The 23,475-nt window shown below is 36.0% G+C and overlaps 1 protein-coding gene across 1 annotated transcript; it reads right to left on the bottom strand.

Moving 5' to 3' along the window:
* Window positions 1–2,232: 2,232 nt before the first annotated feature.
* sepsecs (Sep (O-phosphoserine) tRNA:Sec (selenocysteine) tRNA synthase) lies at window positions 2,233–22,973 on the bottom strand. The gene is made up of 11 exons (XM_052600953.1): window positions 22,695–22,973; window positions 20,284–20,438; window positions 20,083–20,201; window positions 18,857–19,015; window positions 18,504–18,657; window positions 17,826–17,928; window positions 17,612–17,741; window positions 11,032–11,123; window positions 5,998–6,091; window positions 4,819–4,909; window positions 2,233–2,674 (listed from the first exon to the last, which is right to left on the bottom strand). Exons 1-11 carry the CDS (start codon window positions 22,806–22,808, stop codon window positions 2,428–2,430), a joined length of 1,458 nt encoding a protein of 485 aa, XP_052456913.1. The 5' UTR covers window positions 22,809–22,973; the 3' UTR covers window positions 2,233–2,427.
* Window positions 22,974–23,475: the final 502 nt, after the last annotated feature.

The following is a 23,475-nucleotide window of genomic DNA, read 5'->3' as shown; positions in this document are numbered from 1 at the left end:
TTTAGGCTAGTATATATAAAAAATATAGCCAGCAGAATTATTGCACGTATAAATGCACCCGTGAACATGACATGATCTTTTAAAATTATTTAAAATACTTTTTTATTATTATTATTTAAAACAATTAAAATGCAGAAGTATTGTCAAATTGCATTTTTTTCACATTTCAAAAATACATGCAATGCCTACGTTGTTTATAAATCAATGCATTTAGAAAATAATCTGTGTTATATGCAACTTTGAAAAATCATTTTTTACAGTATGCAACAAAATCTCAATCTTAATCACTATTAATTATTAATTATCTGTCTGTGAATTTAGGCTTAAGTCTCAAAATCTAATTATGAGATGACAAGTATTAAAGTTTGATTTCAACTATTAATTTTATTATGATGTCAATCTTTGATGTGGCCTTACTCAGTCAATATTAAAGATATAAAGGTTATATTTTCACAAAAAAAAAAGAAAAAAAAGAAGAAGACTTTATCTGGGTTTTCACAGGCATCAACATTATTTTTGTATTTATTTGTTTAAAAAATGTGGGGCTTTACAAATGTATTTTGTTAATTAGTACAAAGCCCCAAAACTCTTCATGTGGGGTCGATGGCAGTTTGTCCGTCTCGCTGTTGTCAAATTGTCAGAATTCTCTCATCTATGTATTCTCTAACCGCAGCTGTGTAGTGAACACGAACACGAAAGGAAGTTTGTTATTGTCAGCAGATTGCTTTATTACTGAAGTAGATTATAAGTCAATGAGACACAATCCTCAGATAATGATGATTGAGTAAAAGCATTAAGAGTAAAGCATCTGGAGCTGTCTTGTGGAATTATCTTTTATGTTGGAGATAAACAGATTTGCAAAGTTCTAGAGTCTTAAAGCCATTTGCACATTCAGCTGCCTATATTTTTCATTTGTTTACTCAAAGAAGGCTAAAAACAAACCAACCTTATGAACACAATATTATCATTTAATCTGAATCAGTGTGTGTGTGATAACAATACATTTTGTGAAAAAAATAATTGATTGTGCTTCATGTGGGCTAATCTGTGCTGACGCTTTAAGAGCATGATTGATGATGAGAGGAAATGAATAAGTGCAGCCTAAGTGGTTGGAAAAAAAGTGCATCAGCCAAACGGTGAGATAAACAGTAAGAGGAGTTTAGAGACAAGGCGTGATGAACAGATGGAAATGGAGCGGAGGAGAGGGATGGGTGGAGGTAGAGGACTGAGACAGAGAACAGCAGAGGCTAGACATAGATCATGAGCAGAAAAGCTGCTGGACTGCACATTAAATGCATCACAGTGTGAAGTGAGTTAGCTGATTCAGCACCTCTCGCGCGAAAACAGAGACTGTGCACCTTCCTCTGCTACGTCACACAACAGATGTTATTAAAAACACTGCACTATTGTGTTACTGAGCTAGCACTTCACACGCTCCACTGAAAGAGATCATGAGCACTGTACAGCTCTAACGCCATAATTATATATAGAAAATTATATAGTTTTTTTTAATGCTTTTTCAAATCAAGTTCAGGTTCAAAGAGTTTATTGTAATGTGCACAGTGAAGTTTCCCTGTACAATGAAATTCTTTCTTTGCTGTCCACATTGTGTCAAATGTGTCCTGAAAAAAAAGGTGTGTATATATATATATATATATATATATATATATATATATATATATATATATATATATGTATATATATATTTTTTTTTTTTACATATTTGTAAAAACTTATTTGCAATACAGTTTAGAACCCCCAGAATTTTTATTTTTATATTTTTAAATAAACACATAAATATACCAAATACGAAATATAAAGTGCAAATTCTTTCAATACTATTTTACAAATAGATGTCCTGGAAAACAACTAAAGTTAAAGCTCTTTTACAAAAAAATTGAAAATATGAAAAATATAATTGAATATTAGTGCAATATGGTATAAAATTAAGCACGTCCTGAAAATAAATAAATAAATAAATAAAGATAAACAATCTAATGGGAGTCTTATAAGGTCTAACTAAAGTTTGGCTTTATATTCTGCTAAATATTTTATTTATAATAATAATCTTAAGAGCAGTCATTATTAGCACTATCTTTTCTCCAAGTATTTAAGATGAGAATATGTCTAGTAAAGTCAGTATAAATAAATAAATAGCAGTTTCTCATTGCAGGGTTTGCTACATCAAGAGACATTTATTTATTTATTCAAAAAAAACAAAAAAAACCCTGATGACTTAACAAAATGCATTTATTGTCTGTTAGGGCACACTATCAAACACAGGTCACAACGCATTTATAGAGCATGGAGGGAACAAACAAATGCATTTGTGGCTGTGATGTATCAACATTCACACTCAACGTTATTGCCACAAAATCAAATTATGACAAAATGATTCCTATGTATCCTGCTCTTTCCCCCAGAGCATCACGGCACGGTTTGGTCGTCCACATCTTCAGCTGGAGATCCTGACTCACTCTTCTCTGCCGGAGCTTCTTTGCTAAGGCTCTTGAGGCATTTATCGAGTCTCTTGATGCACAGCGTTATATCATCTCTGGTTATTCCAATAGCAGAGGCTGCGTTAAGGTACGGACACGGATAGGCATCTGCGTGAGACATGAAGCCACGAAACGTGTGTCCGCTCACCGTCTGCTCCACACCCAGCGGGACGACCCTGCAACGCCATTAAACACCAGTTAACAAGCCATCTCATTCATTTCTGCCTCTTATGTAAAGTCTTGTGGAAAAAAAGTGTGCTTAATTGTATTGAATGTGCACTTGAAGTGTACTTCAAATCTTAAAAGCATATTTAAAAAAAACTACTTGCAGACAGTATAATATTAACAAAATAAAAGGCCACTTAAGTGACTTAAGGCATAAAAGTACACTTTTATTGTGCACTTAAAGTGCTCTATTTTTTAGCACTAATTTTGTACTTAATATATTAATATTTTGTCTTTAGTACATCTTAAGATAATCTTAAGGGCATCTAAGTGTACTCAACTGTGCTATTTTGGGACACCATGTATATGAATTAAATGTGCTTTTAACATACTTCGTCTTTATTGAAAAAATTTATTGTAGTAAACTCGAACCCATCTTTGTATGAACAATGGGTGCAAGTGGTACCTAAATACATTTTTTAAATACATGTTTAGTTCATATATAAGGTGTCTCAAAATAGCACAGTTGAGTACACTTAGATGTTCTTAAGATTATCTAAAGAAGTCCTAAAGAACAATTTTTAGTATATTAAGTACAAAATTAGTGAGCAAAAATAAAGCACTTTACACTATAGAAGTGTACTTCTTTTTCACTAGGGAGAGACATTTTCATGACAGCTGAACACACTTAAGTACACTTTTAAAAAGTGCACTTTGTAATAATGTTAAAAGTTTTACTTTAAAATACAGCAGATTTTTAATGAATGCTTAGATGTATTTTATTAGGGTATGTCATTTTGACAATGAAAACAATGTAGAGTCTAAATAGGACAAATAGAGTCTCTATAATACGCTGAAACAGATGGCAGTGTTTTACTCTGCTCTTTCCAAATCCACGGCAGACACTTCGTTCAGTTTTAAAATCTCCTGTCATTTTTATTTTTTGCAGATAGAGTGCATGCTGTGACAGACTAAAAGTAGATGGAGAGGATAATGCTACAGGATAAACCCTTGAGAATTAGAATGAAATCCATTTAAATACTGAAGGTGGACAGCAGAACGAAGGTTTCATCATTATTATAGCAGGTCACCTAGTGTCCAGCAGAAAATATTAAAGGAATAGTTGACCTAAAAATGAACATTTTATGAAAATCCAAGACGTAGATGTTTGTTTCTTCATCAGATTTGGATAAATGTAGCATTGCATCACTTGTTCACCAATGAAGTTAATGGGTGCCGTCAGAATGAGAGTCCAAACAGATGAAAAAACATCACAATAACCCAGACCACTCCAGTCCATCAGTTAATGACTAGTGAAGAGAAAAGCTGAAACAAATCCATCATTAAGATGTTTTTAATTTCAAACCTTTGTTTCTGACTTAAGTAAGAGTCCTCTATCTGTAATATTGCATCCTCCAGTGATTTAAAAAAAAAATAATAATCTTGTCTGAATCAGAAAAGAAATATGAACGGATTGTTTAGGAGCAAAAACAGATCTAAACAAATATTTTGGTGGATGGACTTGCATTTTGGCTAGAAGCAACAGTTTGAAGTTAAAACTTCTTGATGGATTTAAATTTTTTTTTAATAAACAACGCTTTTCCCTTCACAAAGCATTAACTGATGGACTAGAGTGCTGTGGATTATTGTGGTGTTTTTATCAGCTGTTTGGACTCTCATTCTGACGGCACCCATTCACTGCAAAGCATCCATTGCTGAGACATTGATACAATGCTACATTTCTCCAAATCTGATGAAGAAGCAAACTCATCTACATCTCGGATCTGAAGGTGAGCACATTTTCAGCAAATTTTTGGCTGTACCATTTCTTTAAGAGAAGAGAAAATATTGATTTGGGATGTAAAATATTAAATCACTCATCTAGCATAAAGTACACCAGAAGTTACTGGTGTAAGCTGCCATTTATGTTAAAGTATAACAAGCACACATCTGTTCATAAATTTCCACCAAGTTGTTAGGTTAGTTAGTGTGTAGTTCATTACCTTTACTTGAACGGAATCCACATGAACACCTGTGTAAACTTGAAGAGACTGACTTCACATCTGTTTTCTTTAACTCATTTTTCCATTGAAGTTAAATTAGAGGACAACTAATGCTGCAATAGTAAGAGGTGGCAGTGTGGAGAATAGCTCACCTGGCTCCAGACACCTGTCTGGTGAAGAGCATGGAGCCCAGCTGCGTGACTGCTGCGCTGCTGTGCGTCTGGAGACCGTTCAGAGACATCGCTGGAGAGACCAGGAAAAGTCATCAGAAAGCTTCTCATACACGTGTTTGAGTTTTAATCTAACCCCTGTGGGTGCTATGAACACTTTGAAGGGAACAGAATGGAAGAGACAATATTATAAAATATTACAAAGCATTAAATATTAGGCATTTATAATCATGTAACTAAAATCTCTGGAGCTGCAAAAAATGACATCATGACGATGCTGCCCTTATGTTTTCAGAAACTTAACTGCATGTTAATTGAAATTAAACAAAAATGTATTCTGGTTTAAATTTGTATTAAATCCAATTAGCTGAACTTAAGAGAACCTTCTGACCCACTTAAGTAGGACTTAAGTACATCTTTATATGTAATTTCATAATTATTTATATTGATTTCGATGTGCTGACAAGCATTTATGGAAACTAAAATATATTTTAATGTCATTTCTATTGAAACTTGTATGTCATATTTGTAATTACACATTTGTTGCAATTTAGAACATTTAAAATATATTAACTTAAAATGTAATACTAAATGACACACTACTGTTCAAATTATAATCAAGTACTTAAAATATGCTTTAGTGTGTAAGTCAACATGTCAAAATAAGTGTACTTCTTTAAAACATGACAAAAGATTATTAAAACAATGATTTAAAATGCATCAGTGTACTTAAGTGTGTTAAGAAAGTGTCTCTCTTTAAGTCACTTAAGTGGCCTTTCATTTCATGAATAACATATTATCTGGAAGTAATTTGTAAAATATGTGCTTTCAAGTTTTGAAGCACGCTACATGTGCACATTAAACACATTTAAGTGCACTTCTTTTTCACAAGGATGCACACTTTTCACACTGAAAAAGAAAAGAAAAAAAACAACAACCTTTCATATAGAACAAAATGCATTTTTATCGTTACTTGAAAATAAAAACATTCAAAATATTCAATCAAAATACATGACCATGTTTGAACGGTCGTCAATAGAGAAAGATGTTCTGCGTAGCCAGATGGTGTAGTTATGGGACTAACAATTTACTCATGAAATCCTCATTTACTGAACTCTTTCTCACATGACATGGCAGTACACATGATGTATGACTCCTCACCCAGTGATATTGGATTGTGTGGCGTATGCAGCAGTCTCTCCCCGTGTCTCTCGGCTAGAGCGCTCAGCTCCTGTGCCAGGTGGCCATACAGCTCCTGCAGACCGTTCACAACTACAGTTATAAATAGCTCTCCACACTCCACTCTACACAGCTTCTTTCTGTCGCACATTCTGTTTTCTGCTAATGTGGCATTTCTGTGTGTGCTGTCCTACAGTAAACCCAGCACCTGCTTCCCTTTCCAGCCACCCTACCCTTCTCCTCTCCAGACGCAGATGCAATCTGCAGCCTGCTTTCTCATCTGAAGCATTAATGTAATTGCATCACAGAATCAGCTGTGTTAGCAGAGCTGCATCCAGCATTGAGATCAATTACAGATTAACTGTAGGGGGCCCTCAGGTTATGGGCCCCTATTATGATGCTGTTAGTAAGACATCTGAGATCCACAGTATGGAAATTATTAGGTCTACAAAAAAAACATGTTCAACATAGTTAAACATAATGTCCACAGTATGAAAACACCTGCTGTCCATGACAGTTCATAATATCCAGAAGCTCTCATTATGCAAATGAAATTCATCCTAGCATCCAAACAGTAACACCATAGCAACTACCTACAATTCTCTTGAATTGTGGCAACAAATTTACCAAAAAAGTAGAAAATAAAGTAAAAATAACGTTAACACAGTGTAAAATCCAAAAATCCTAAAATTAAGTTTGCTTAATTGTATTAAATGTGCACTTGTAGTGTACATCATATCTTAAAAGTAGTTATATAAAACGTGCAGATGTAATGTTGATGAAATAAATGGCCACTTAAGTGTAGTTAAAAAGCGATACTTTCATAACTTAAAGGGTTAGTTCCCCCAAAAATCTAAATTATGTCATTAATAACTCACCCTCATGTCATTCCATGAGGGTGAGCAACAGAGATGGACAGCAGCTTGTAAGTGTTTTGTCTCGTTTTCTCATTACACTACTGTGTGATCGTCATTGCTAGGAACGTTTTTGGTTAAAATTTTGTGTGTTAAATACGTGCTGAAAGTGGTGCTTGGTTTTGCGTTTGCCTATCACGGGACTGCCCAGTTTCGATCTGCTAAATAGTGAGGCGTGGCCAGCTGACTTCAATCACAGGTATTCAGGCAAATACAAAAGCGGTTGGTTTCACCGCGGCAGCCCTCGTGTGAAGACCGATGAGTGTAAAGACCATCGACTCTACCTGCGCGACTCCACCGTTCAAGGACACCGACAGGGCACGAGTATTGCTTTTTCCCCCCTTTCTTTACTTTTTGTATAGCTTGTTCTCAAATATTTCTTACACTTGTAGTCACTATGTGCTTTCAGATCTCTCCTATCACTACTAACACGCTAGAGAGCACGCTACGTACAAACCTACGGCCTGTCCCTCTGACCTCTACTACTACGCTCTCTATTCCAGTTGGTCTCGGGAACTGCCAGTCTGCAGTTAACAAAGCAGACTTCATTTCTTCTATTGCTACTCATTCCGGTCTCAACCTCATGGCACTGACTGAGACTTGGATCAAACCTGAAGACTCTGCCACTCCCGCAGGCCTCTCCACTAATTTCACTTATTCCCACACTCCTTGTACCACTGGGAGGGGTGGAGGTACTGGTCTCCTTATATCAAAAGAATGGAAATTTGATCTTCAGCCATCACCTAACGGTAATGGTTCATTTGAATCACATGCCATTACTGTAACCCACCCTGTTAAAATCCAATTTGTGGTCATTTATCGTCCCCCAGGTCAATTGGGAAACTTCTTGGAGGAGTTGGATGTGCTTGCTATCAAACTTTCCTGAAGATGGTACTCCTCTGGTACTGCTTGGTGACTTCAACACCCACCTAGATAAACCCCAGGCTGCTCTGCTCACCTCATTTGACCTCAAGCAAGTGTCTACTACAGCAACTCACAAATCAGGCAACCAACTGGACCTCATCTACACTCGCTGTTGCTCTGTGGACAACTCTTCAGTTGCTCCACTCCACACCTCAGACTCCTTCCTCATTACTGATAACCTAGCACTTACTCCTGAAGTGGCACACACTCCAACGCAGGTCACCTTTCGACAGAACCTACGCTCACTCTCTCAATCTGGCCTATCTTCTGTGGTTTCATCTTCGCTTCCTGCACTCTCTCAGTTTTCAGCTCTGGACACGAACAGCGCTACAGACATTCTTTGCTCTACTTTAACATCTTGCTTGGACAACTTTTGCCCACTGTTGTCTAGACCAGCACGCACCGCCTCATCTGCCACTGGCTGTCCAAGGTTCTCCGTGAACATCGCTCTAAACTCAGGGCTGCAGAGAGGAAATGGCAGAAATCAAGAAACTCTACCGACCTCAGTGTGTATCAGTCTCTCCTCTCTTCCTTCTCTGCAAATGTCTTCATGGCTAAAATATCCTACTACCACAACAAAATTAACAGCTGTTGTGACACTCGGACACTCTTCAAGACTTTCTCTTCTCTTCTTAATCCGCCTTCAACACCCCCTTCATTGACTCTTAAAGCATACGACTTTGCAGTTTTCTTCATTAATAAAACAAGGACCATCAGTCACCAGTTCTCCACAACGCAGACTAAGGACAACTTCACAATGACCGACGCACACTCTTTCTCCTCCTTCTCCCCACTCTCAGAGATGGACATTTCCAAACTTCTCCGGTCCAATCATACTACTACTTGTCCACTTGATCCGATCCCCACTCATCTCCTTCAAACGATCTCATCTTCAGTCATACCTTCGCTTACTCACGTTATTAACTCCTCTCTTGACTCTGAAACATTTCCCTCAGCATTCAAGCAGGCTCAGGTAAGCCCACTGCTCAAGAAACTATCTCTAAATCCAGTGCTTCTTGAAAACTACAGACCGGTATCCCTTCTTCCATTCATTGCAAAGACACTTGAGCGGGCTGTGTTCAACCAGCTTTCTATGTTTCTTGTACAGAACAACCTCCTGGACAGCAACCAATCTGTCTTCAAAAGTGGCCGCTCAACTGAGACTGCTCTGCTCTCGGTTACTGAAGCCCTGCGACTAGCAAGAGCAGCTTCAAAATCCTCAGTACTCATCTTACTGGACCTGTCTGCTGCTTTTGACACTGTTAATCAACAGATTCTCCTGTCCACCCTCAGAAAGATGGGCATCTCTGGAACCGCACTCCTGTGGGTTAAGTCCTACCTCTCTGACAGATCCTTCAGTGTGTCTTGGAGGGGTGATGTTTCTAAGTCACAACACCTTGCTACTGGGGTTCCTCAAGGCTCAGTACTTGGAACACTTATCTTCTCCATCTACACGACGTCATTAGGATCTGTCATTCAGAAACATGGCTTTTCTTATCACTGCTATGCTGATGACACCCAACTCTACTTCTCATTCCAAACAGATGACCCGACGGTAGCTGCTCGCATTTCAGCCTGTCTGAGTGACATTTCTAGCTGGATGAATGACCATCACCTTCAGCTTAACCTTAGAAAGACAGAACTCCTGGTGATTCCAGCTAACCCATTGATTCATCACAATTCTCTATACAGCTGGGTTCATCAACCATTATTCCTTCGAGGACAGCCAGAAACCTAGGAGTTGTGATGGATCATCAGTTAAGCTTCACAGACCACATTGCTACAACGACCCAGTCCTGCAGGTTTGCCTTATACAACATTAGGAAGATTAGACCCTTCCTGTCAGAGCAAGCCACCCAACTTCTTGTCCAAGCTCTTGTTCTCTCCAGACTGGACTATTGTAATGCTCTCCTGGCTCTTCCTGCATGTACTGTCAAGCCTCTGCAATTGATCCAGAATGCAGCAGCGAGGGTTGTCTTCAATAAGCCAAAAAAAGCTCACGTTACTCCTCTCCTCATCAGGTTACACTGGCTACCAGTAGCCGCTCGCATCAAATTCAAGGTACTGATGCTTGCCTACAAGACGACCACTGGCACGGCACCAACATACCTAAACTCACTGGTTAAATCTTATGTGCCCTCCAGAAGCTTGCGCTCTGCAAGTGAACAACGCCTTGTGGTGCCATCCCAAAGAAGTTCAAAATCACTCTCACAGATCTTTTCCTGGACTGTGCCCAGCTGGTGGAATGACCTCCCAATCTCAATTCGTACAGCTGAGTCTTTACTCATTTTCAAGAAACATCTAAAGACTCATCTTTTTCACCAGCACTTAACCAACTAACACCAGCACTTTTCCTTTTTTCTTGTCTCTTCATTTATAAAAAAAAAAAAAAAAAAAAAAAAAATTGTAAACCTGGCTATGCGTTCTGTACTAGACTAACTGAGACTTGTCATGGCACTTGTATACTGTTGTTGTTCTCTTGTTGACCTGACTGCTTCTATTGTTCTCATTTGGAAGTCGCTTTGGATAAAACTGTCTGCTAAATGATTAAATGTAAATGTAAGGTTATAATCCAGTAATTCATTCATTGTCCTTTGGCAAAAACATATTAGAAACTGAATCTGACCACAGAGAACATCTTATCTAGTCAACAAAGAATGTAAATTATTAACAATCTGGATGCATTAGAGGTAAATCAATAAGCTTTAAAAGTTTAATATCACATGATGGGTAATGGCGTTTCCCTGCATGTACTGGAGTCTCATTAGGATAATGTGCCCACCTGCCTTTATACCTCCAAGGGGCCACAGAAGACTTACTAATATATAGTAAGTCTCACCAACCTATATACATATATATATATATATATATATATATATATATAGGTTGAAATATCTGGAATCACAATCTGAATTGTGGATAAAGGACTATGGAAATAAGCAGCTTTGCCATAATTACACTGGAAATACCAGAAGAAATAGAACTAAAATTAGTAACTGAAATAAAATGAAATTTAAAAAATTGAATTTAGAAGTCTTTAAAAAAAACTAATTACAAAATTATTACAAATTTAACTAAAATGAAAAAATACTGATAAGAACTACAAAAGTGTATTAATAATACTAAATTAACAATAATACCATACAGCCATAATTCGAAGTAATGAAAAATGTTTCACCTTTCTCTCAGCCAAGAGTTTCTTGTAGCCGTTGGCTCCCAGTGTGAGCAGCGTAATGAGGACGTCAAGAGACGGAGACGCAGAAGCTCGACCTGCACAAGAGCACATCATCTCAACCCCTTTAAAATCAACAGCGTACAATAGCACTGCTTCAGTAACCTGTAATGCATTAAAGAAACACTTGTCACTTCAACACCTTAATGCAGTTCATGCTTTTTTTGCATTTAGATTTGCATTTTATTTGTTTACATAAAACAGTATAGAACATTATCAGGCATAACATGAAAATAATAATCAGCTTATTGCTGAAGGCATTCATTTTAATAATGTTGCATGCTTGAAAGGGATGCATCTACTCGCATCTAACCTATCATGAGGCATTTTGAAAAGGTGCAGCAGAGCTGAAGTAACAATGGACCAAATTCTAAGTGCACCCCCCGTCTAACCGTCTCTAGCGCACTCAGAGAATCAATATTAGCAGGAGTGTTTGGGGTTTCCTCTGCAGTGCAGAAAAAGGTGGGAGGGTTACAGTGTGCAGGACAAAAACACTCCTAAACTCTTCCCAGATCTCTAGAGACAGCTTATGCAAGAGGAAATATTACTGACTGAAAAATGCACATTCAGAGCAGAAAATATTCAGCATGTTTAAATCTCAGAGACCAAAGCAGTGATGTTCATGATTTAGCCTGGTATTTCTTCAACCTTTAGCATGTCTTTAGGTAGTTATTAGTTATAAAAACAATTTAGTTTCATATAAAGTTTGGAAAAACGTCAAAATTTGCAGATTTCCTCTCAGACCTTCTAGTTCAGTAGCGGTTTTAGGCACGGGCGAACCGGGCAGCCGCCCGGGGCGTCATTTTTTCGGGACACATTGGGGGCGGCAGCACGAGTAGATAAACAAAAAATCCTCTGTGTCGCGAAGCGGTTTTTCGTCATTTATATCATTTCACTGTGTGTGGAATTGGCAAATTGGCGCTCCCTGCAGCTGCTGGCGCCCCTGCTTGCTGAAAATATCCACTGAAGCGTTGTGTTGTGAGAGAAGTGTAAGGGAGTGGGGCGAGAGGCGCGTGCGACATTTCACCTCTGGGTCTCTCTCAAATGGAACGGACAGGGCGGGGGTGGACGGGGACGGGGGATCCACACTAGTAATATAATTAATAATAGGCTAAAGTCAGTCACACACCCCGACTTTCTTCCAAATAACGCACATTTCATTCATAATGTTATAATACAGGCCTATATACAGGCCTATAGTTCCTGCAAATGAAACTAGGTAATACAAAACGATTATGCGGTCATCAAGGTGAATTGGTTTAGTCCTGACTTCTGGTCCTGAGTGACAGTTGGGGGGATGGGAAATCTGTTGATTGTCGAGTGCCAAATAAACAGAGATGGAGAAGAAAAGGTCAAAGCCAGGTGCCCAATTTCGGAAAAGAAGAAGAGGAGAAACGAGCAAAAGATAAAGGTATGCAACTATTGTCTCTGTATGATTACAGTATCCATTTCATGAATGAAGGGCTAATGTTAATTGATGGTGGGTATAACGTAACTCTTTGTTAGCATTTTTGCTATGATGCTTTAAAAGTGTGTCATGCGTATAATTTGAGGCAGTAACCTAATGGTACCTCCATGAAAAGTTAGATTGATATACAAATTTTGGCTGAAAAATATCCTGAAACCCAAAAAGTTTTTGTTTTTGCCTATACATATAATTTAAAGTCATTTTATTTTTTAAACAACTGAGTCCCAGTGACCATAGCATAACGTGAATAAAATATAATTTTTCAATGTATTTGTTTTACTATTTGTTTCTATGCTCTAAAAAATGTGATGACATGGGGGGAAAAATGAAATAAATAAATGTTGTTTTTTTTCGGGTCTAGGAGGATATAGCGTGTAATGACAGACATTTAGTGTGTAAGAGCATGTTTATGTAACCCTTCTATTATGTTTTGAGTCAATTTGACCCTAGGCTGTTTTAGCTTTATAAAACATTATCCTATGGTCTTTTGATTTCAAATGCAGTTAAATTGCAATTTCAGGGGCACTTCTAAAATATTTTGGAGCATCCTCTACCACTGGTCAGGATGAGCCAACCACCTCCTCCGCTACAAATATGTCTCCACAAATATCTGATATTGAGGATGAAGACCTCTTTGCCTCTACTTCTACCCAGCATGAGCTTTCAGGTGTGCATATCGTGTGTGTGTATGTGTGTGTGTGTGGGGGGGCTACAAGACAACTGCAATTTAATGTAATTTTAATATTTCTGATAATTTATGAGTAGGACTGTGTTTTTTCACTGCTATGTGTTTTGAGTAATATGCCAATATGCTGTCTGATAGAAATGCCTGGAGCTGAACCCCCACTGAGCCCCACTGGCCCTCACATCTGACTGACAGGATTCGGACTGAGCTGGTTCACAGAGGACCAAGTAAAGTGCCACCTGGCTTTGTTTTCCGTAGGAATGAGAGTAATGTGAGAAGTTGCCACCACTAATATTTTAAGAAGACATTAGTAAGTGGTGAAAAGATGGCAAGAAGTTGGCTGATTTCTTCAATTAAGAACAACAGCCTCTTTTGCTTCTGCTGTAAATTGTTTTCCAAGAGGAACATCAATTTAACAAGTGCAGGAATGGCAAATTGGAAACATGCATGCAATGATATCACATCATATGAAAACAGTTGTTATAATAAAATATTGCTGTTTGTGCAGAACTTTGTTTGCTATTTTTTGTGTGTGTGGGGGGGGGGGGGGAGGGGGGGGGTTGGGGGTTGCGCTCGAAAGGGGTCTCGCCCAGGGTGTATTTCAATGTAGAACCGCCACTGTTCTAGTTACAGTTGATAAGGCGCTAATCATGGGAGATTTTAATATTCACGTTGATAATGCAAATGATACATTAGGACTTGCGTTTACTGACCTAATAAACTCCTTTGGAGTCAAGCAAAATGTCACCGGGCCCACTCATCGTTTTAATCATACACTAGATTTAATTATATCGCATGGAATCGATCTTACTGCTATAGATATTGTACCTCAAAGTGATGATATTACACACCATTTCCTTGTATCGTGCATGCTGCGTATAACTGATATTAACTATATGTCGCAGCGTTACCGTCTGGGCAGAACTATTGTTCCAGCCACCAAAGAAAGATTCGCAAATAACCTGCCTGATCTATCTCAACTGCTAATTGTACCCAAAAATACACACGAATTAGACGAAATTACTGACAACATGGGCACTATTTTCTCTAATACATTAGAAGCTGTTGCCCCAATCAAATTGAAAAAAGTTAGAGAAAAACGTACTGTACCATGGTATAACAGTAATACTCACTCTCTCAAGAAATTAACTCGTAGTCTTGAACGCAAATGGAGAAAAACTAACTTAGAAGTTTTTAGAATTGCATGGAAAAACAGTATGTCCAGCTATAGACAGGCTCTAAAAACTGCTAGAGCAGAGCATATACACAAACTCATTGAAAATAACCAAAACAATCCAAGGTTTTTATTTAACACAGTGGCTAAGTTAACAAATTACCAGATGCCACCTGATTCAAATATTCCACCAACGTTAAATAGTAATGACTTTATGAATTTCTTCACTGATAAAATAGATAACATTAGAAATACAATAGCGAATGTAGATTCTACAGCGTCTAACACTTCAGTTTCATCCATCGCACCCAAAGATAAACTGCAGCGCTTTACAACCATAGGACAGGAAGAGCTAAATAAACTTATCACTGTATCTAAACCAACAACATGTTTATTAGATCCTGTACCCACTAAATTACTGAAAGAGCTGTTACCTGTAGCAGAAGAAACGCTTCTCAATATCATAAACTCGTCGTTAACTTTAGGACACGTCCCAAAACCATTCAAGCTGGCGGTTATCAAGCCTCTTATTAAGAAACCAAAACTAGATCCTAGTGTACTGGCAAATTATAGGCCTATTTCAAATCTTCCATTTATGTCTAAAATTTTAGAGAAAGTTGTGTCTGCTCAATTGAGCACCTTCCTGCATAAAAATGATATGTATGAAGAATTTCAGTCAGGTTTTAGGCCCCACCATAGCACAGAAACTGCACTTGTTAAAATTACAAATGACCTGCTCCTTGCGTCAGACCAAGGCTGCATCTCATTTCTAGTCTTACTTGATCTTAGTGCTGCGTTCGACACCATAGATCATGACATACTCATAGATCGATTACAAAACTATACAGGTATTCAAGGGCAGGCTCTAAGATGGTTTAGATCCTACCTGTCCGATCGCTACCATTTTGTTTACTTAAATGGGGAGTCATCTCATTTATCATCAGTAAAATATGGAGTGCCACAAGGATCCGTCCTAGGTCCCCTTCTATTTTCAATATATATGTTGCCCCTTGGTAATATTATTAGAAAATACGGAATTAGCTTCCACTGTTATGCTGATGATACTCAGCTATATATCTCAACGAGACCAGATGAAACTTCCCAATTATCTAAGCTAACAGAGTGTGTTAAAAATGTAAAAGATTGGATGACACACAATTTTCTCCAATTAAATTCGGATAAGACAGAGATATTAATTATTGGACCAAAAAACACTACACAGAATCTTGTAGATTACAATCTGCAACTAGACGGATGTACTGTTACTTCCTCTACAGTCAGAAATCTGGGTGTTATATTAGACAGCAATTTGTCTTTTGAAAATCATATTTCCCATGTTACAAAAACTGCATTCTTCCATCTTAGAAACATTGCCAAGCTACGAAACATGTTATCTGTTTCTGATGCAGAAAAGCTAGTTCATGCATTCATGACCTCTAGACTGGACTATTGTAATGCACTTCTAGGTGGTTGTCCTGCTTCTTCAATAAACAAGCTACAGGTCGTCCAAAATGCAGCAGCTAGAGTCCTTATGAGGTCAAGAAAATATGATCATATTACCCCAATTTTACAGTCTCTGCACTGGCTACCTATTAAGTTCCGTATCAGTTACAAATTATCATTACTTACCTATAAGGCCCTAAATGGTTTAGCACCAGCGTACCTAACTAGCCTTCTACCACGCTACAACCCATCACGCTCCCTAAGGTCACAAAACGCTGGACTTTTGATCGTTCCTAGGATAGCAAAGTCCACTAAAGGAGGTAGAGCTTTCTCACATTTGGCTCCCAAACTCTGGAATAGCCTTCCTGATAATGTTCGGGGTTCAGACACACTCTCTCTGTTTAAATCTAGATTAAAAACACATCTCTTTCGCCAAGCATTCGAATAATGTTTCTTTTTAATTGTGAGTGTAGTTGCATCTGTTCAAAGTTGCATTTTTATTCATTAGCTTGGGTTAAACTAATTTTACTTTGTTGGATCAGCAGCTATGCTAATGATGTCTGTATTTTGTTTCTATGTTTCGCCACGGGATTTACATCCCATGTTAACTAGGATTTAAACAAGCTCCAGTCTGGATCCAGAACACCTGAGAAGAGATGATGCTGACCCTCAGAGGACCCCAGATGATGCTAACCTTGAATCAACAAACAGAACTAACAATTATTGCTAAATGTGTGACTGAATCATATAATAACTTAATAATATTGATAGTTCATCGTCTAGCTGACTACGTCTTGTATTATTATTATTATTTTTTCTAAAATCCTGTCAAATGTGCACAAACTACTAGCTACTACTAAATATTGTAGAAACATAATTTTCTGTAAAGTTGCTTTGTAACGATTTATTTTGTAAAAAGCGCTATACAAATAAACTTGAATTGAATTGAATTGAAAAAAATTGCATTCAGGCTTGCAAATTTTTATCACTATTTTTTGATACAGTAAGCAAAAGTATTGGATTCTAAACACGATTCAGCACAAATAATAATAATTATTATTATTATTATTTTTATTTATATATAAACATATTTATTCAACCAGTAAATATGCAAGGGAAAAAAGGCAAGAACAATTAAGATATTTAACTAATTAACCATTTAATTAATGTAATAACCATTGATATTAAATCATATTTAAAATGTAAATAAAGTGTAATAATACCATTTAATTAAACTAATATTTTTATATCAAGGAGACAATCATGAGAAAAAAGCTCACAAAACAGCTAAAAAATAATAATAATAATAATAATAATCGATAAATAATAATTATTGTACCATTTATTGAATCTCCTTTGTGTGAAAACAACAGGAAAAAGTTCGACTCCTAATGCCCAGCATTGCATTTTTTATTTTAAAAAATGGTCTCAAATTTGCAAGTAAGCCTTCAATACATTTTTTTCAAAATAGTCAAATACTAACGGTGTAAAAAGAATTTTGCTTCTTAAAAATGATAAGAAGCCCTGGCTTGATGCCATTTTGTGACTTCAGTGAGATGTGGCAGTTAATAATCAGTAGATTTCAGAGTGTCACCTACTGTTAAAAGTAGTTTTTACCCACATGTTAGGTTTAATTTAATTAGAGTATTTTATTATTGTATTTCAAATACAATTAAATGCATACAGATTCCAGAAATCAGGTTTGTATAGACCTCTCATCTAGAACACATTTACTGTTTAATGAGAAGAAGCATACCTGGGTACATCTTACTGATCTCCGTAATGAAGCTCTCATCGAAGCCTGCGATGATGGCACCTCCGACCGGGACCATGAAGTTTTTATCAAGACTTTGGACAAAGGCATCGATTCTCCCAACGCGAGCCCCCTAAAAACACTTCATAAGCCAATTCGGTTCCACTGAAATGAGTAAATTTTGCAGTAAATCAACCCCAGAAAGCTGAAATGTTACCTGCTGTATAAGGTGCATACATTTGGATGACTGTATTCCATAAGCATTATTGACTATATGAGGAATATCATGCTTTGCACACAGAACAGCAAGCTCCTCGAGCCTGGAAACAGACAACGAAATAAACAGACTTTAACTCAACTAAATTACTAAATAAATATATAAAAAAACACATTTATAAAATTCAGACATTTTTTGTCTAAAGCGTCTATTAGTGTTTCTTGAAAAAAAACTAAAACAATTATAAATGATTACATTCACAAAATTCAGACATTATTGTCTAAGGCCTCCATTAGTGTTTGTCAAAAAAAAACAATAAATAAATAAATAAATGAATAAATAAATATACACCATTCAGACCTTTTTGTCTAAGGCCTCTTTTACTGTTTCTCAAAAAAATTAAAAAGAATAAATAAATAAATAAATATACAAAATTCAGGCATTTTTGCTTAAGGCCTCCATTAGTGAATAAAACAATAAATAAATAAATAAATAAATACAAATTTAAATTAAAAAAAAGGAGAAATAAATATAATATGTGAGCAAATAATGACAGAACTTTCTTTTTGGGAACTATTCTTTTATACTACACCTATACATGCTTACAGAAACGTATGGCCAAATATTTATAGTAAAGAACATATTTTTTCTGGTTTTGTTTTTTTGGTTTTGACCTGCCTGTCAGGGACACGTGGAGCGAAACAGGAAGTGGTGGAATGGACACACAGGATGTTCTCGGCTCCCAGCTCCAGGATCTTCCTCTCCACTTCCTCCAGGTTTGTCCTGAGCTCATCTCCTTCCAGAACATTCTCGATCACCACCGGCTCAAAGCCTCGCAGAGATGAAAATCATGCCAGATTCTCTATTAAACTTCTTTTCTTCACTCACATGAATCAAGCTCCATAAAGGAAACTACAACATATTCTTGTTCTTACTAGCAGTAAAAAAAACGCATTCTAGTGCATTGACAAAGCAGCATCAAGTAATACGGGAGTAACAGTAGGTTGAAGTGGACTGTGTTGAAATCTCACCAGCGGTCAGCATGGATTTGAAGCAGGACTTCTGGTCGATGCGAGGCCAGAGAATATACCGCGCTCCTGGCCTCCTGTGTCTCAGTGTGAGGAAACACAGCGTGAGGCTCATTCCTGTGGCCATAGGGACCACGAAACACGAGGACACGCTCCTCACACCTGAGAAAACACACACAGACAGGCACAGATCTGGACTATTATCACGAGCTGGAAAGAAAACTAAAACCATAGATGTGACCCTAGTCTTGAGTCGCTGCGGTATATTTGTAGAAATAGCCAAAAATGCATTGTATGGGTCAAAATGATAGATATATGATAGGATATTAAGTAAAGATCATGTTCCATGAAGATATTTAGTTAATTTCCTACTGTAAATATATAAAATGTAATATTTAATTAGTAATATGCATTGCTAAGAACTTCATTTGGACATCTTTAAAAATTTAGATTTTTTTGCACCTTCAGATTCAAGATTTTCAAATAGTTGTATCTTAATTAAATATTGTCCAATCCTAATAAACCATAACATCAATGGAAAGATTATTTATTCAGCTTTCATGTTGTCTATAAATCTCAATTTCAAAAAATGGACACTTAAGAGTGGTTTTGTGGTCTGAGGTCACAAAAAATGTAAATGTAAAAACATTATTTAAAATATGTACACAATAATAAAAATATCTAAATCTATTAGAATTATTACATAGTTATTTTAATTTTATTATTAAAAATAACACAAAAATAAACTAAAATAAATCAAAATGAATAAACACTACATAGAAAAAGAAAATAAAAAAATACAAATACAGAAACGCACCACAAAATTACTAAAAGATTTTAAATTAAAACATAATAGAAAAGTAAAATGTATTTATTAATAAAAACTATAATAGCATTGAGAAATTTCAATCCAATAACATTATTAAAGATATTACAATTATTTGATAATGATTTTTACATTGTATAAGTATTACAAATAACACAATTAATAAAAATGAATAAACACTACATAGAAAAAATTAAATACATAAACACAAAATTACTAAAGCTTTCAAATAAAAATGAAAACAGAAAATAGAAAAATGAAATGAAATTATTAATAAAAACTATACAAAATGATTCTAGAACAACACTGGATTGTAAGAGAAGAATTGCTTTGTGCTTGTTAGTTCTTCCTTGATGTTTCCCAGCGGCGAGCGAGTTGGTTCATGAATCATAACAGACAGTACCTGTGAATCGGAGCACGTCCAGCACGACTGAATTAGTGATTTTGTTCAGGAGACTTGAGCCGGCAGCTTTGGGCTGAACAGCAGCGATGTCCCCCGAGCGGCCGATGCCATGGATCAGTCTGAGAGGAACAACACCACAGCCTTTTATTACAAGACAGCTTAGTCTAGACAATCTGTTGATGTTTTTCATGTGCGTCCCACCTGTAATGTCTCCGGGCCACCAGAGCGGAGGCGACCCGGCCCTCTCGCTCGCCCACACCACAGTTCCCCAAGAAGTTATTACTGTCCATGACGGCCAGCTCGTTCAGAAAGAGCTCCACGGTGCTCTCGCTCCAGCCCTCCTCTGGACATTTGCCCTGCAAGAGACCCCAAACCTGATCAGAAGTGCACTTTATGTGGCTGGCACCATAAAGAAAAGAATAAAAAAATAACATTTTAAAATTGCAAATATTTACATTTTTGGGAGTCATGTTAGACGACATTCTACCACCTGATCTTAACTTTTACTGCCACAAAAAGGACAAATTTTCTAATATTTTAAGAGATTTGTTGACAATCTTTTAGGAAAGTGTGCTTAATTTGTACTGAATTTAGTGTACTTTAATTCTTAAAAGAATAACTTTAAAACACTGTACTTGCAGGTAATATAATATTAACACTTTATTTAACACTTGTTACACACGTTACAGTACATGTACTTACTATTATAAACACAATTAATTATGCATAATTACATGCAAGTAACCCTAAATCAAACCATAATCCTCCTAACCACACAGAAAGTGCATGTAGTTAATATAACGGAGTACTTATATGTTTAATTACACTGTAATAAAAACACTTTAAAATAAAGTGTGACTTATAAATTAAAATAAAAGGCCACTTAAGTGACTTAAAGAATTTCTTAACACACTTAAGTGGATTTAAAAAGCCCACTTGTAGAAATGTTTTGGGAGTCACGTTAGATGAAATTCTACCACCTGATCTTAACTTTTCTTACAAAAAGGTCAAATTGTCTAATATGTTAAGAGATTTATTGAAAGTGTGCTTAACTTGTACAGAATTTAGTGTACTTCAACTCTTAAAAGAATCATTTTAAAACACTGTACTTGCAGATAATATAACATTAATGGGTAACACTTTATTTTAAGGTGTCCTTGTTACATTACATGTACTTACTATTATAATAATTATAATTAAAAGCAAGTAGCCCTGAGCCAAACTATAATCCTAACCATACAGTAAGTATATTAAGTTAATTAATATTACTCAATACGTATACAGTATGTATAATTACACTGTAACAAGGACACCTTAAAATAAAGTGTAACCAAAAAAAGAAACAAAAGGCCACTTAAGTGGCTTAAAGAGAGTTTCTTAACAAACTTAAGTGCACTTAAAAACTCCACTTTTAGAAACGTTTTACATTTTAAATGATTGTTTTAATTATCATTTTTGTCATGTTTTAAAGTTCACTTAAGTACAATATGTGTTGACTAATATACTAAACCATACATAAAGCCCTTGATTATAATTGTAACTATAGTAATAGGATAATATTAGTTTGTTTAATATTACATTACAGTTAATACATTTTAAATGGGTCACACTTTATTTTAAGGTGTCCTTGTTACATGTAATTAATATTATAATACCAATTAATTATGCATAATTACATCCAAGTAACCCTAAACCAAACCATAATCCTAGCCAATTAGTAGAAATTTCACATTAAAATAAAGTGTAACCTATAAATGAAATAAAAGGCTACTTAAGTGACTTAAAGAGAGTTTCTTAACACACTTAAGTGTATTTAAAAAATCCACTTGTAGAAATGTCACATTAAAAATGTTGAGAGTCAAGTTAGACGACATTCGATCACATGATCTTAAATTTTCTTGTTTCAAAAATGACAAATTTTCCATATTTTAAGATTTATTGATGTTCCTTTGGGAAAGTGTGCTTTATTTGTACTGAATGTAATGTACTTAAAACCTTAAAATAATAATTTCAAAACACTGTACTTGCAGATAATATTATATTAATAAAATAAAAGGCCACTTGAGTGTCTTAAAGAGTTTCTTAACACACTTAAGTGCATTTACAAAGTCCACTTGTAGAAATGTCACATTGAAAGTTTTACATTTTAAGCTAATGTTTTAATAATCTTTGGTCATGTTCTACAGTACACTTATCTTGATGTGTTGGCTAACATGCTAAAGCACATGTAAAGCACTTGATTATAATTTTAACTGTTTTGTTCAATATTACATGAAATGTTAAATATTTTAAATGTACTAAATTGCAACGTCATCATTACAAATGCGTAATTACAATATATTTACAAACATAACATAAGGGTTTCAATAGAAATGAAATTAAAGTACATTTATGGTAGTCAGTGCATTCAGCAGCTCTCAAAGAAGTTATTATGAAACATAAACATATATTAAATTCCTACTTAAGTAGGTGTAAAAAGCACCCTTACATTCAGCTATTTGCATTCAATATAAATAAACAGAAATGAAACGTGCTGTTTAGAATGTTTTTGATAATAAATCCAGACATTAAAAGAGCTTGATGGACACTCGTGTCAGTCAAAGCGCGGTCACCTGCTGTAAAAGCACTCGGATGAGCTGCTCGTGCCCGCGACGAGCCTGCAGGCCCTGGCGCACGTACGAGGACGAGACCAGCTTCTCGCTAAGGCTGAAGTTCTCGCTGTTCATGTCGCTGCAGGGGTTTGCTGATGAATGATGTGTCTGTCTGGATCCTCACTGAAGCGCTTGTGTGACTCTCAGGTTAAACATTTTCTAACAGGCTATCCCTGAGTCAGCATGAGTTTCAAATCGATCAACTTCTACATGTACTGTTTACTTCCGGGTCGAAACTCCGCCTCTTGTTTGCGGCTCTATTTCAAAGTAAAAGTCCCTTAATATGAAAAAAGCCTAGCCAGAAAATGTGAAGTATTTTTAGATGGATGGATGGATAGATAAGTTAAAAACAGCTGATTTATCAATTAACAAAAGTAACTAAAAAAAAAAAAAACACTAGAACCAGTTGATTTAATAAAAAGCTATTATTAACTTACATCTTTGATGAAATGATGGAAAGTTATCATTTTTGGTTGAACTATTCCTTTGATAGCAATATTAAATTAATTGGAAGTAATTGGAAGACATTAGTATAATTCCCAAACCAACTCAAAACTACATTATAAATAAATCAATATATAATTGATATCCCATATTAGATATTTTGACTTTTTATAAAAGGAAAAGTCTGGTTGTAAAATGTCATGTGATCTTGATGAATCTCGTGAATTAGTGATGCATGGTATTCATGTATATATCATATCTGGCACCACGATGTATCTTGTTGCACATAAAGAAACAG

This window comes from Carassius gibelio, chromosome A7 (assembly GCF_023724105.1).
Source record: "Carassius gibelio isolate Cgi1373 ecotype wild population from Czech Republic chromosome A7, carGib1.2-hapl.c, whole genome shotgun sequence".
NCBI classification, from domain to species: domain Eukaryota; kingdom Metazoa; phylum Chordata; class Actinopteri; order Cypriniformes; family Cyprinidae; genus Carassius; species Carassius gibelio.
Note: the sequence above shows the minus strand (reverse complement) of the source record. Positions and strands in the feature narration are given on the sequence as shown.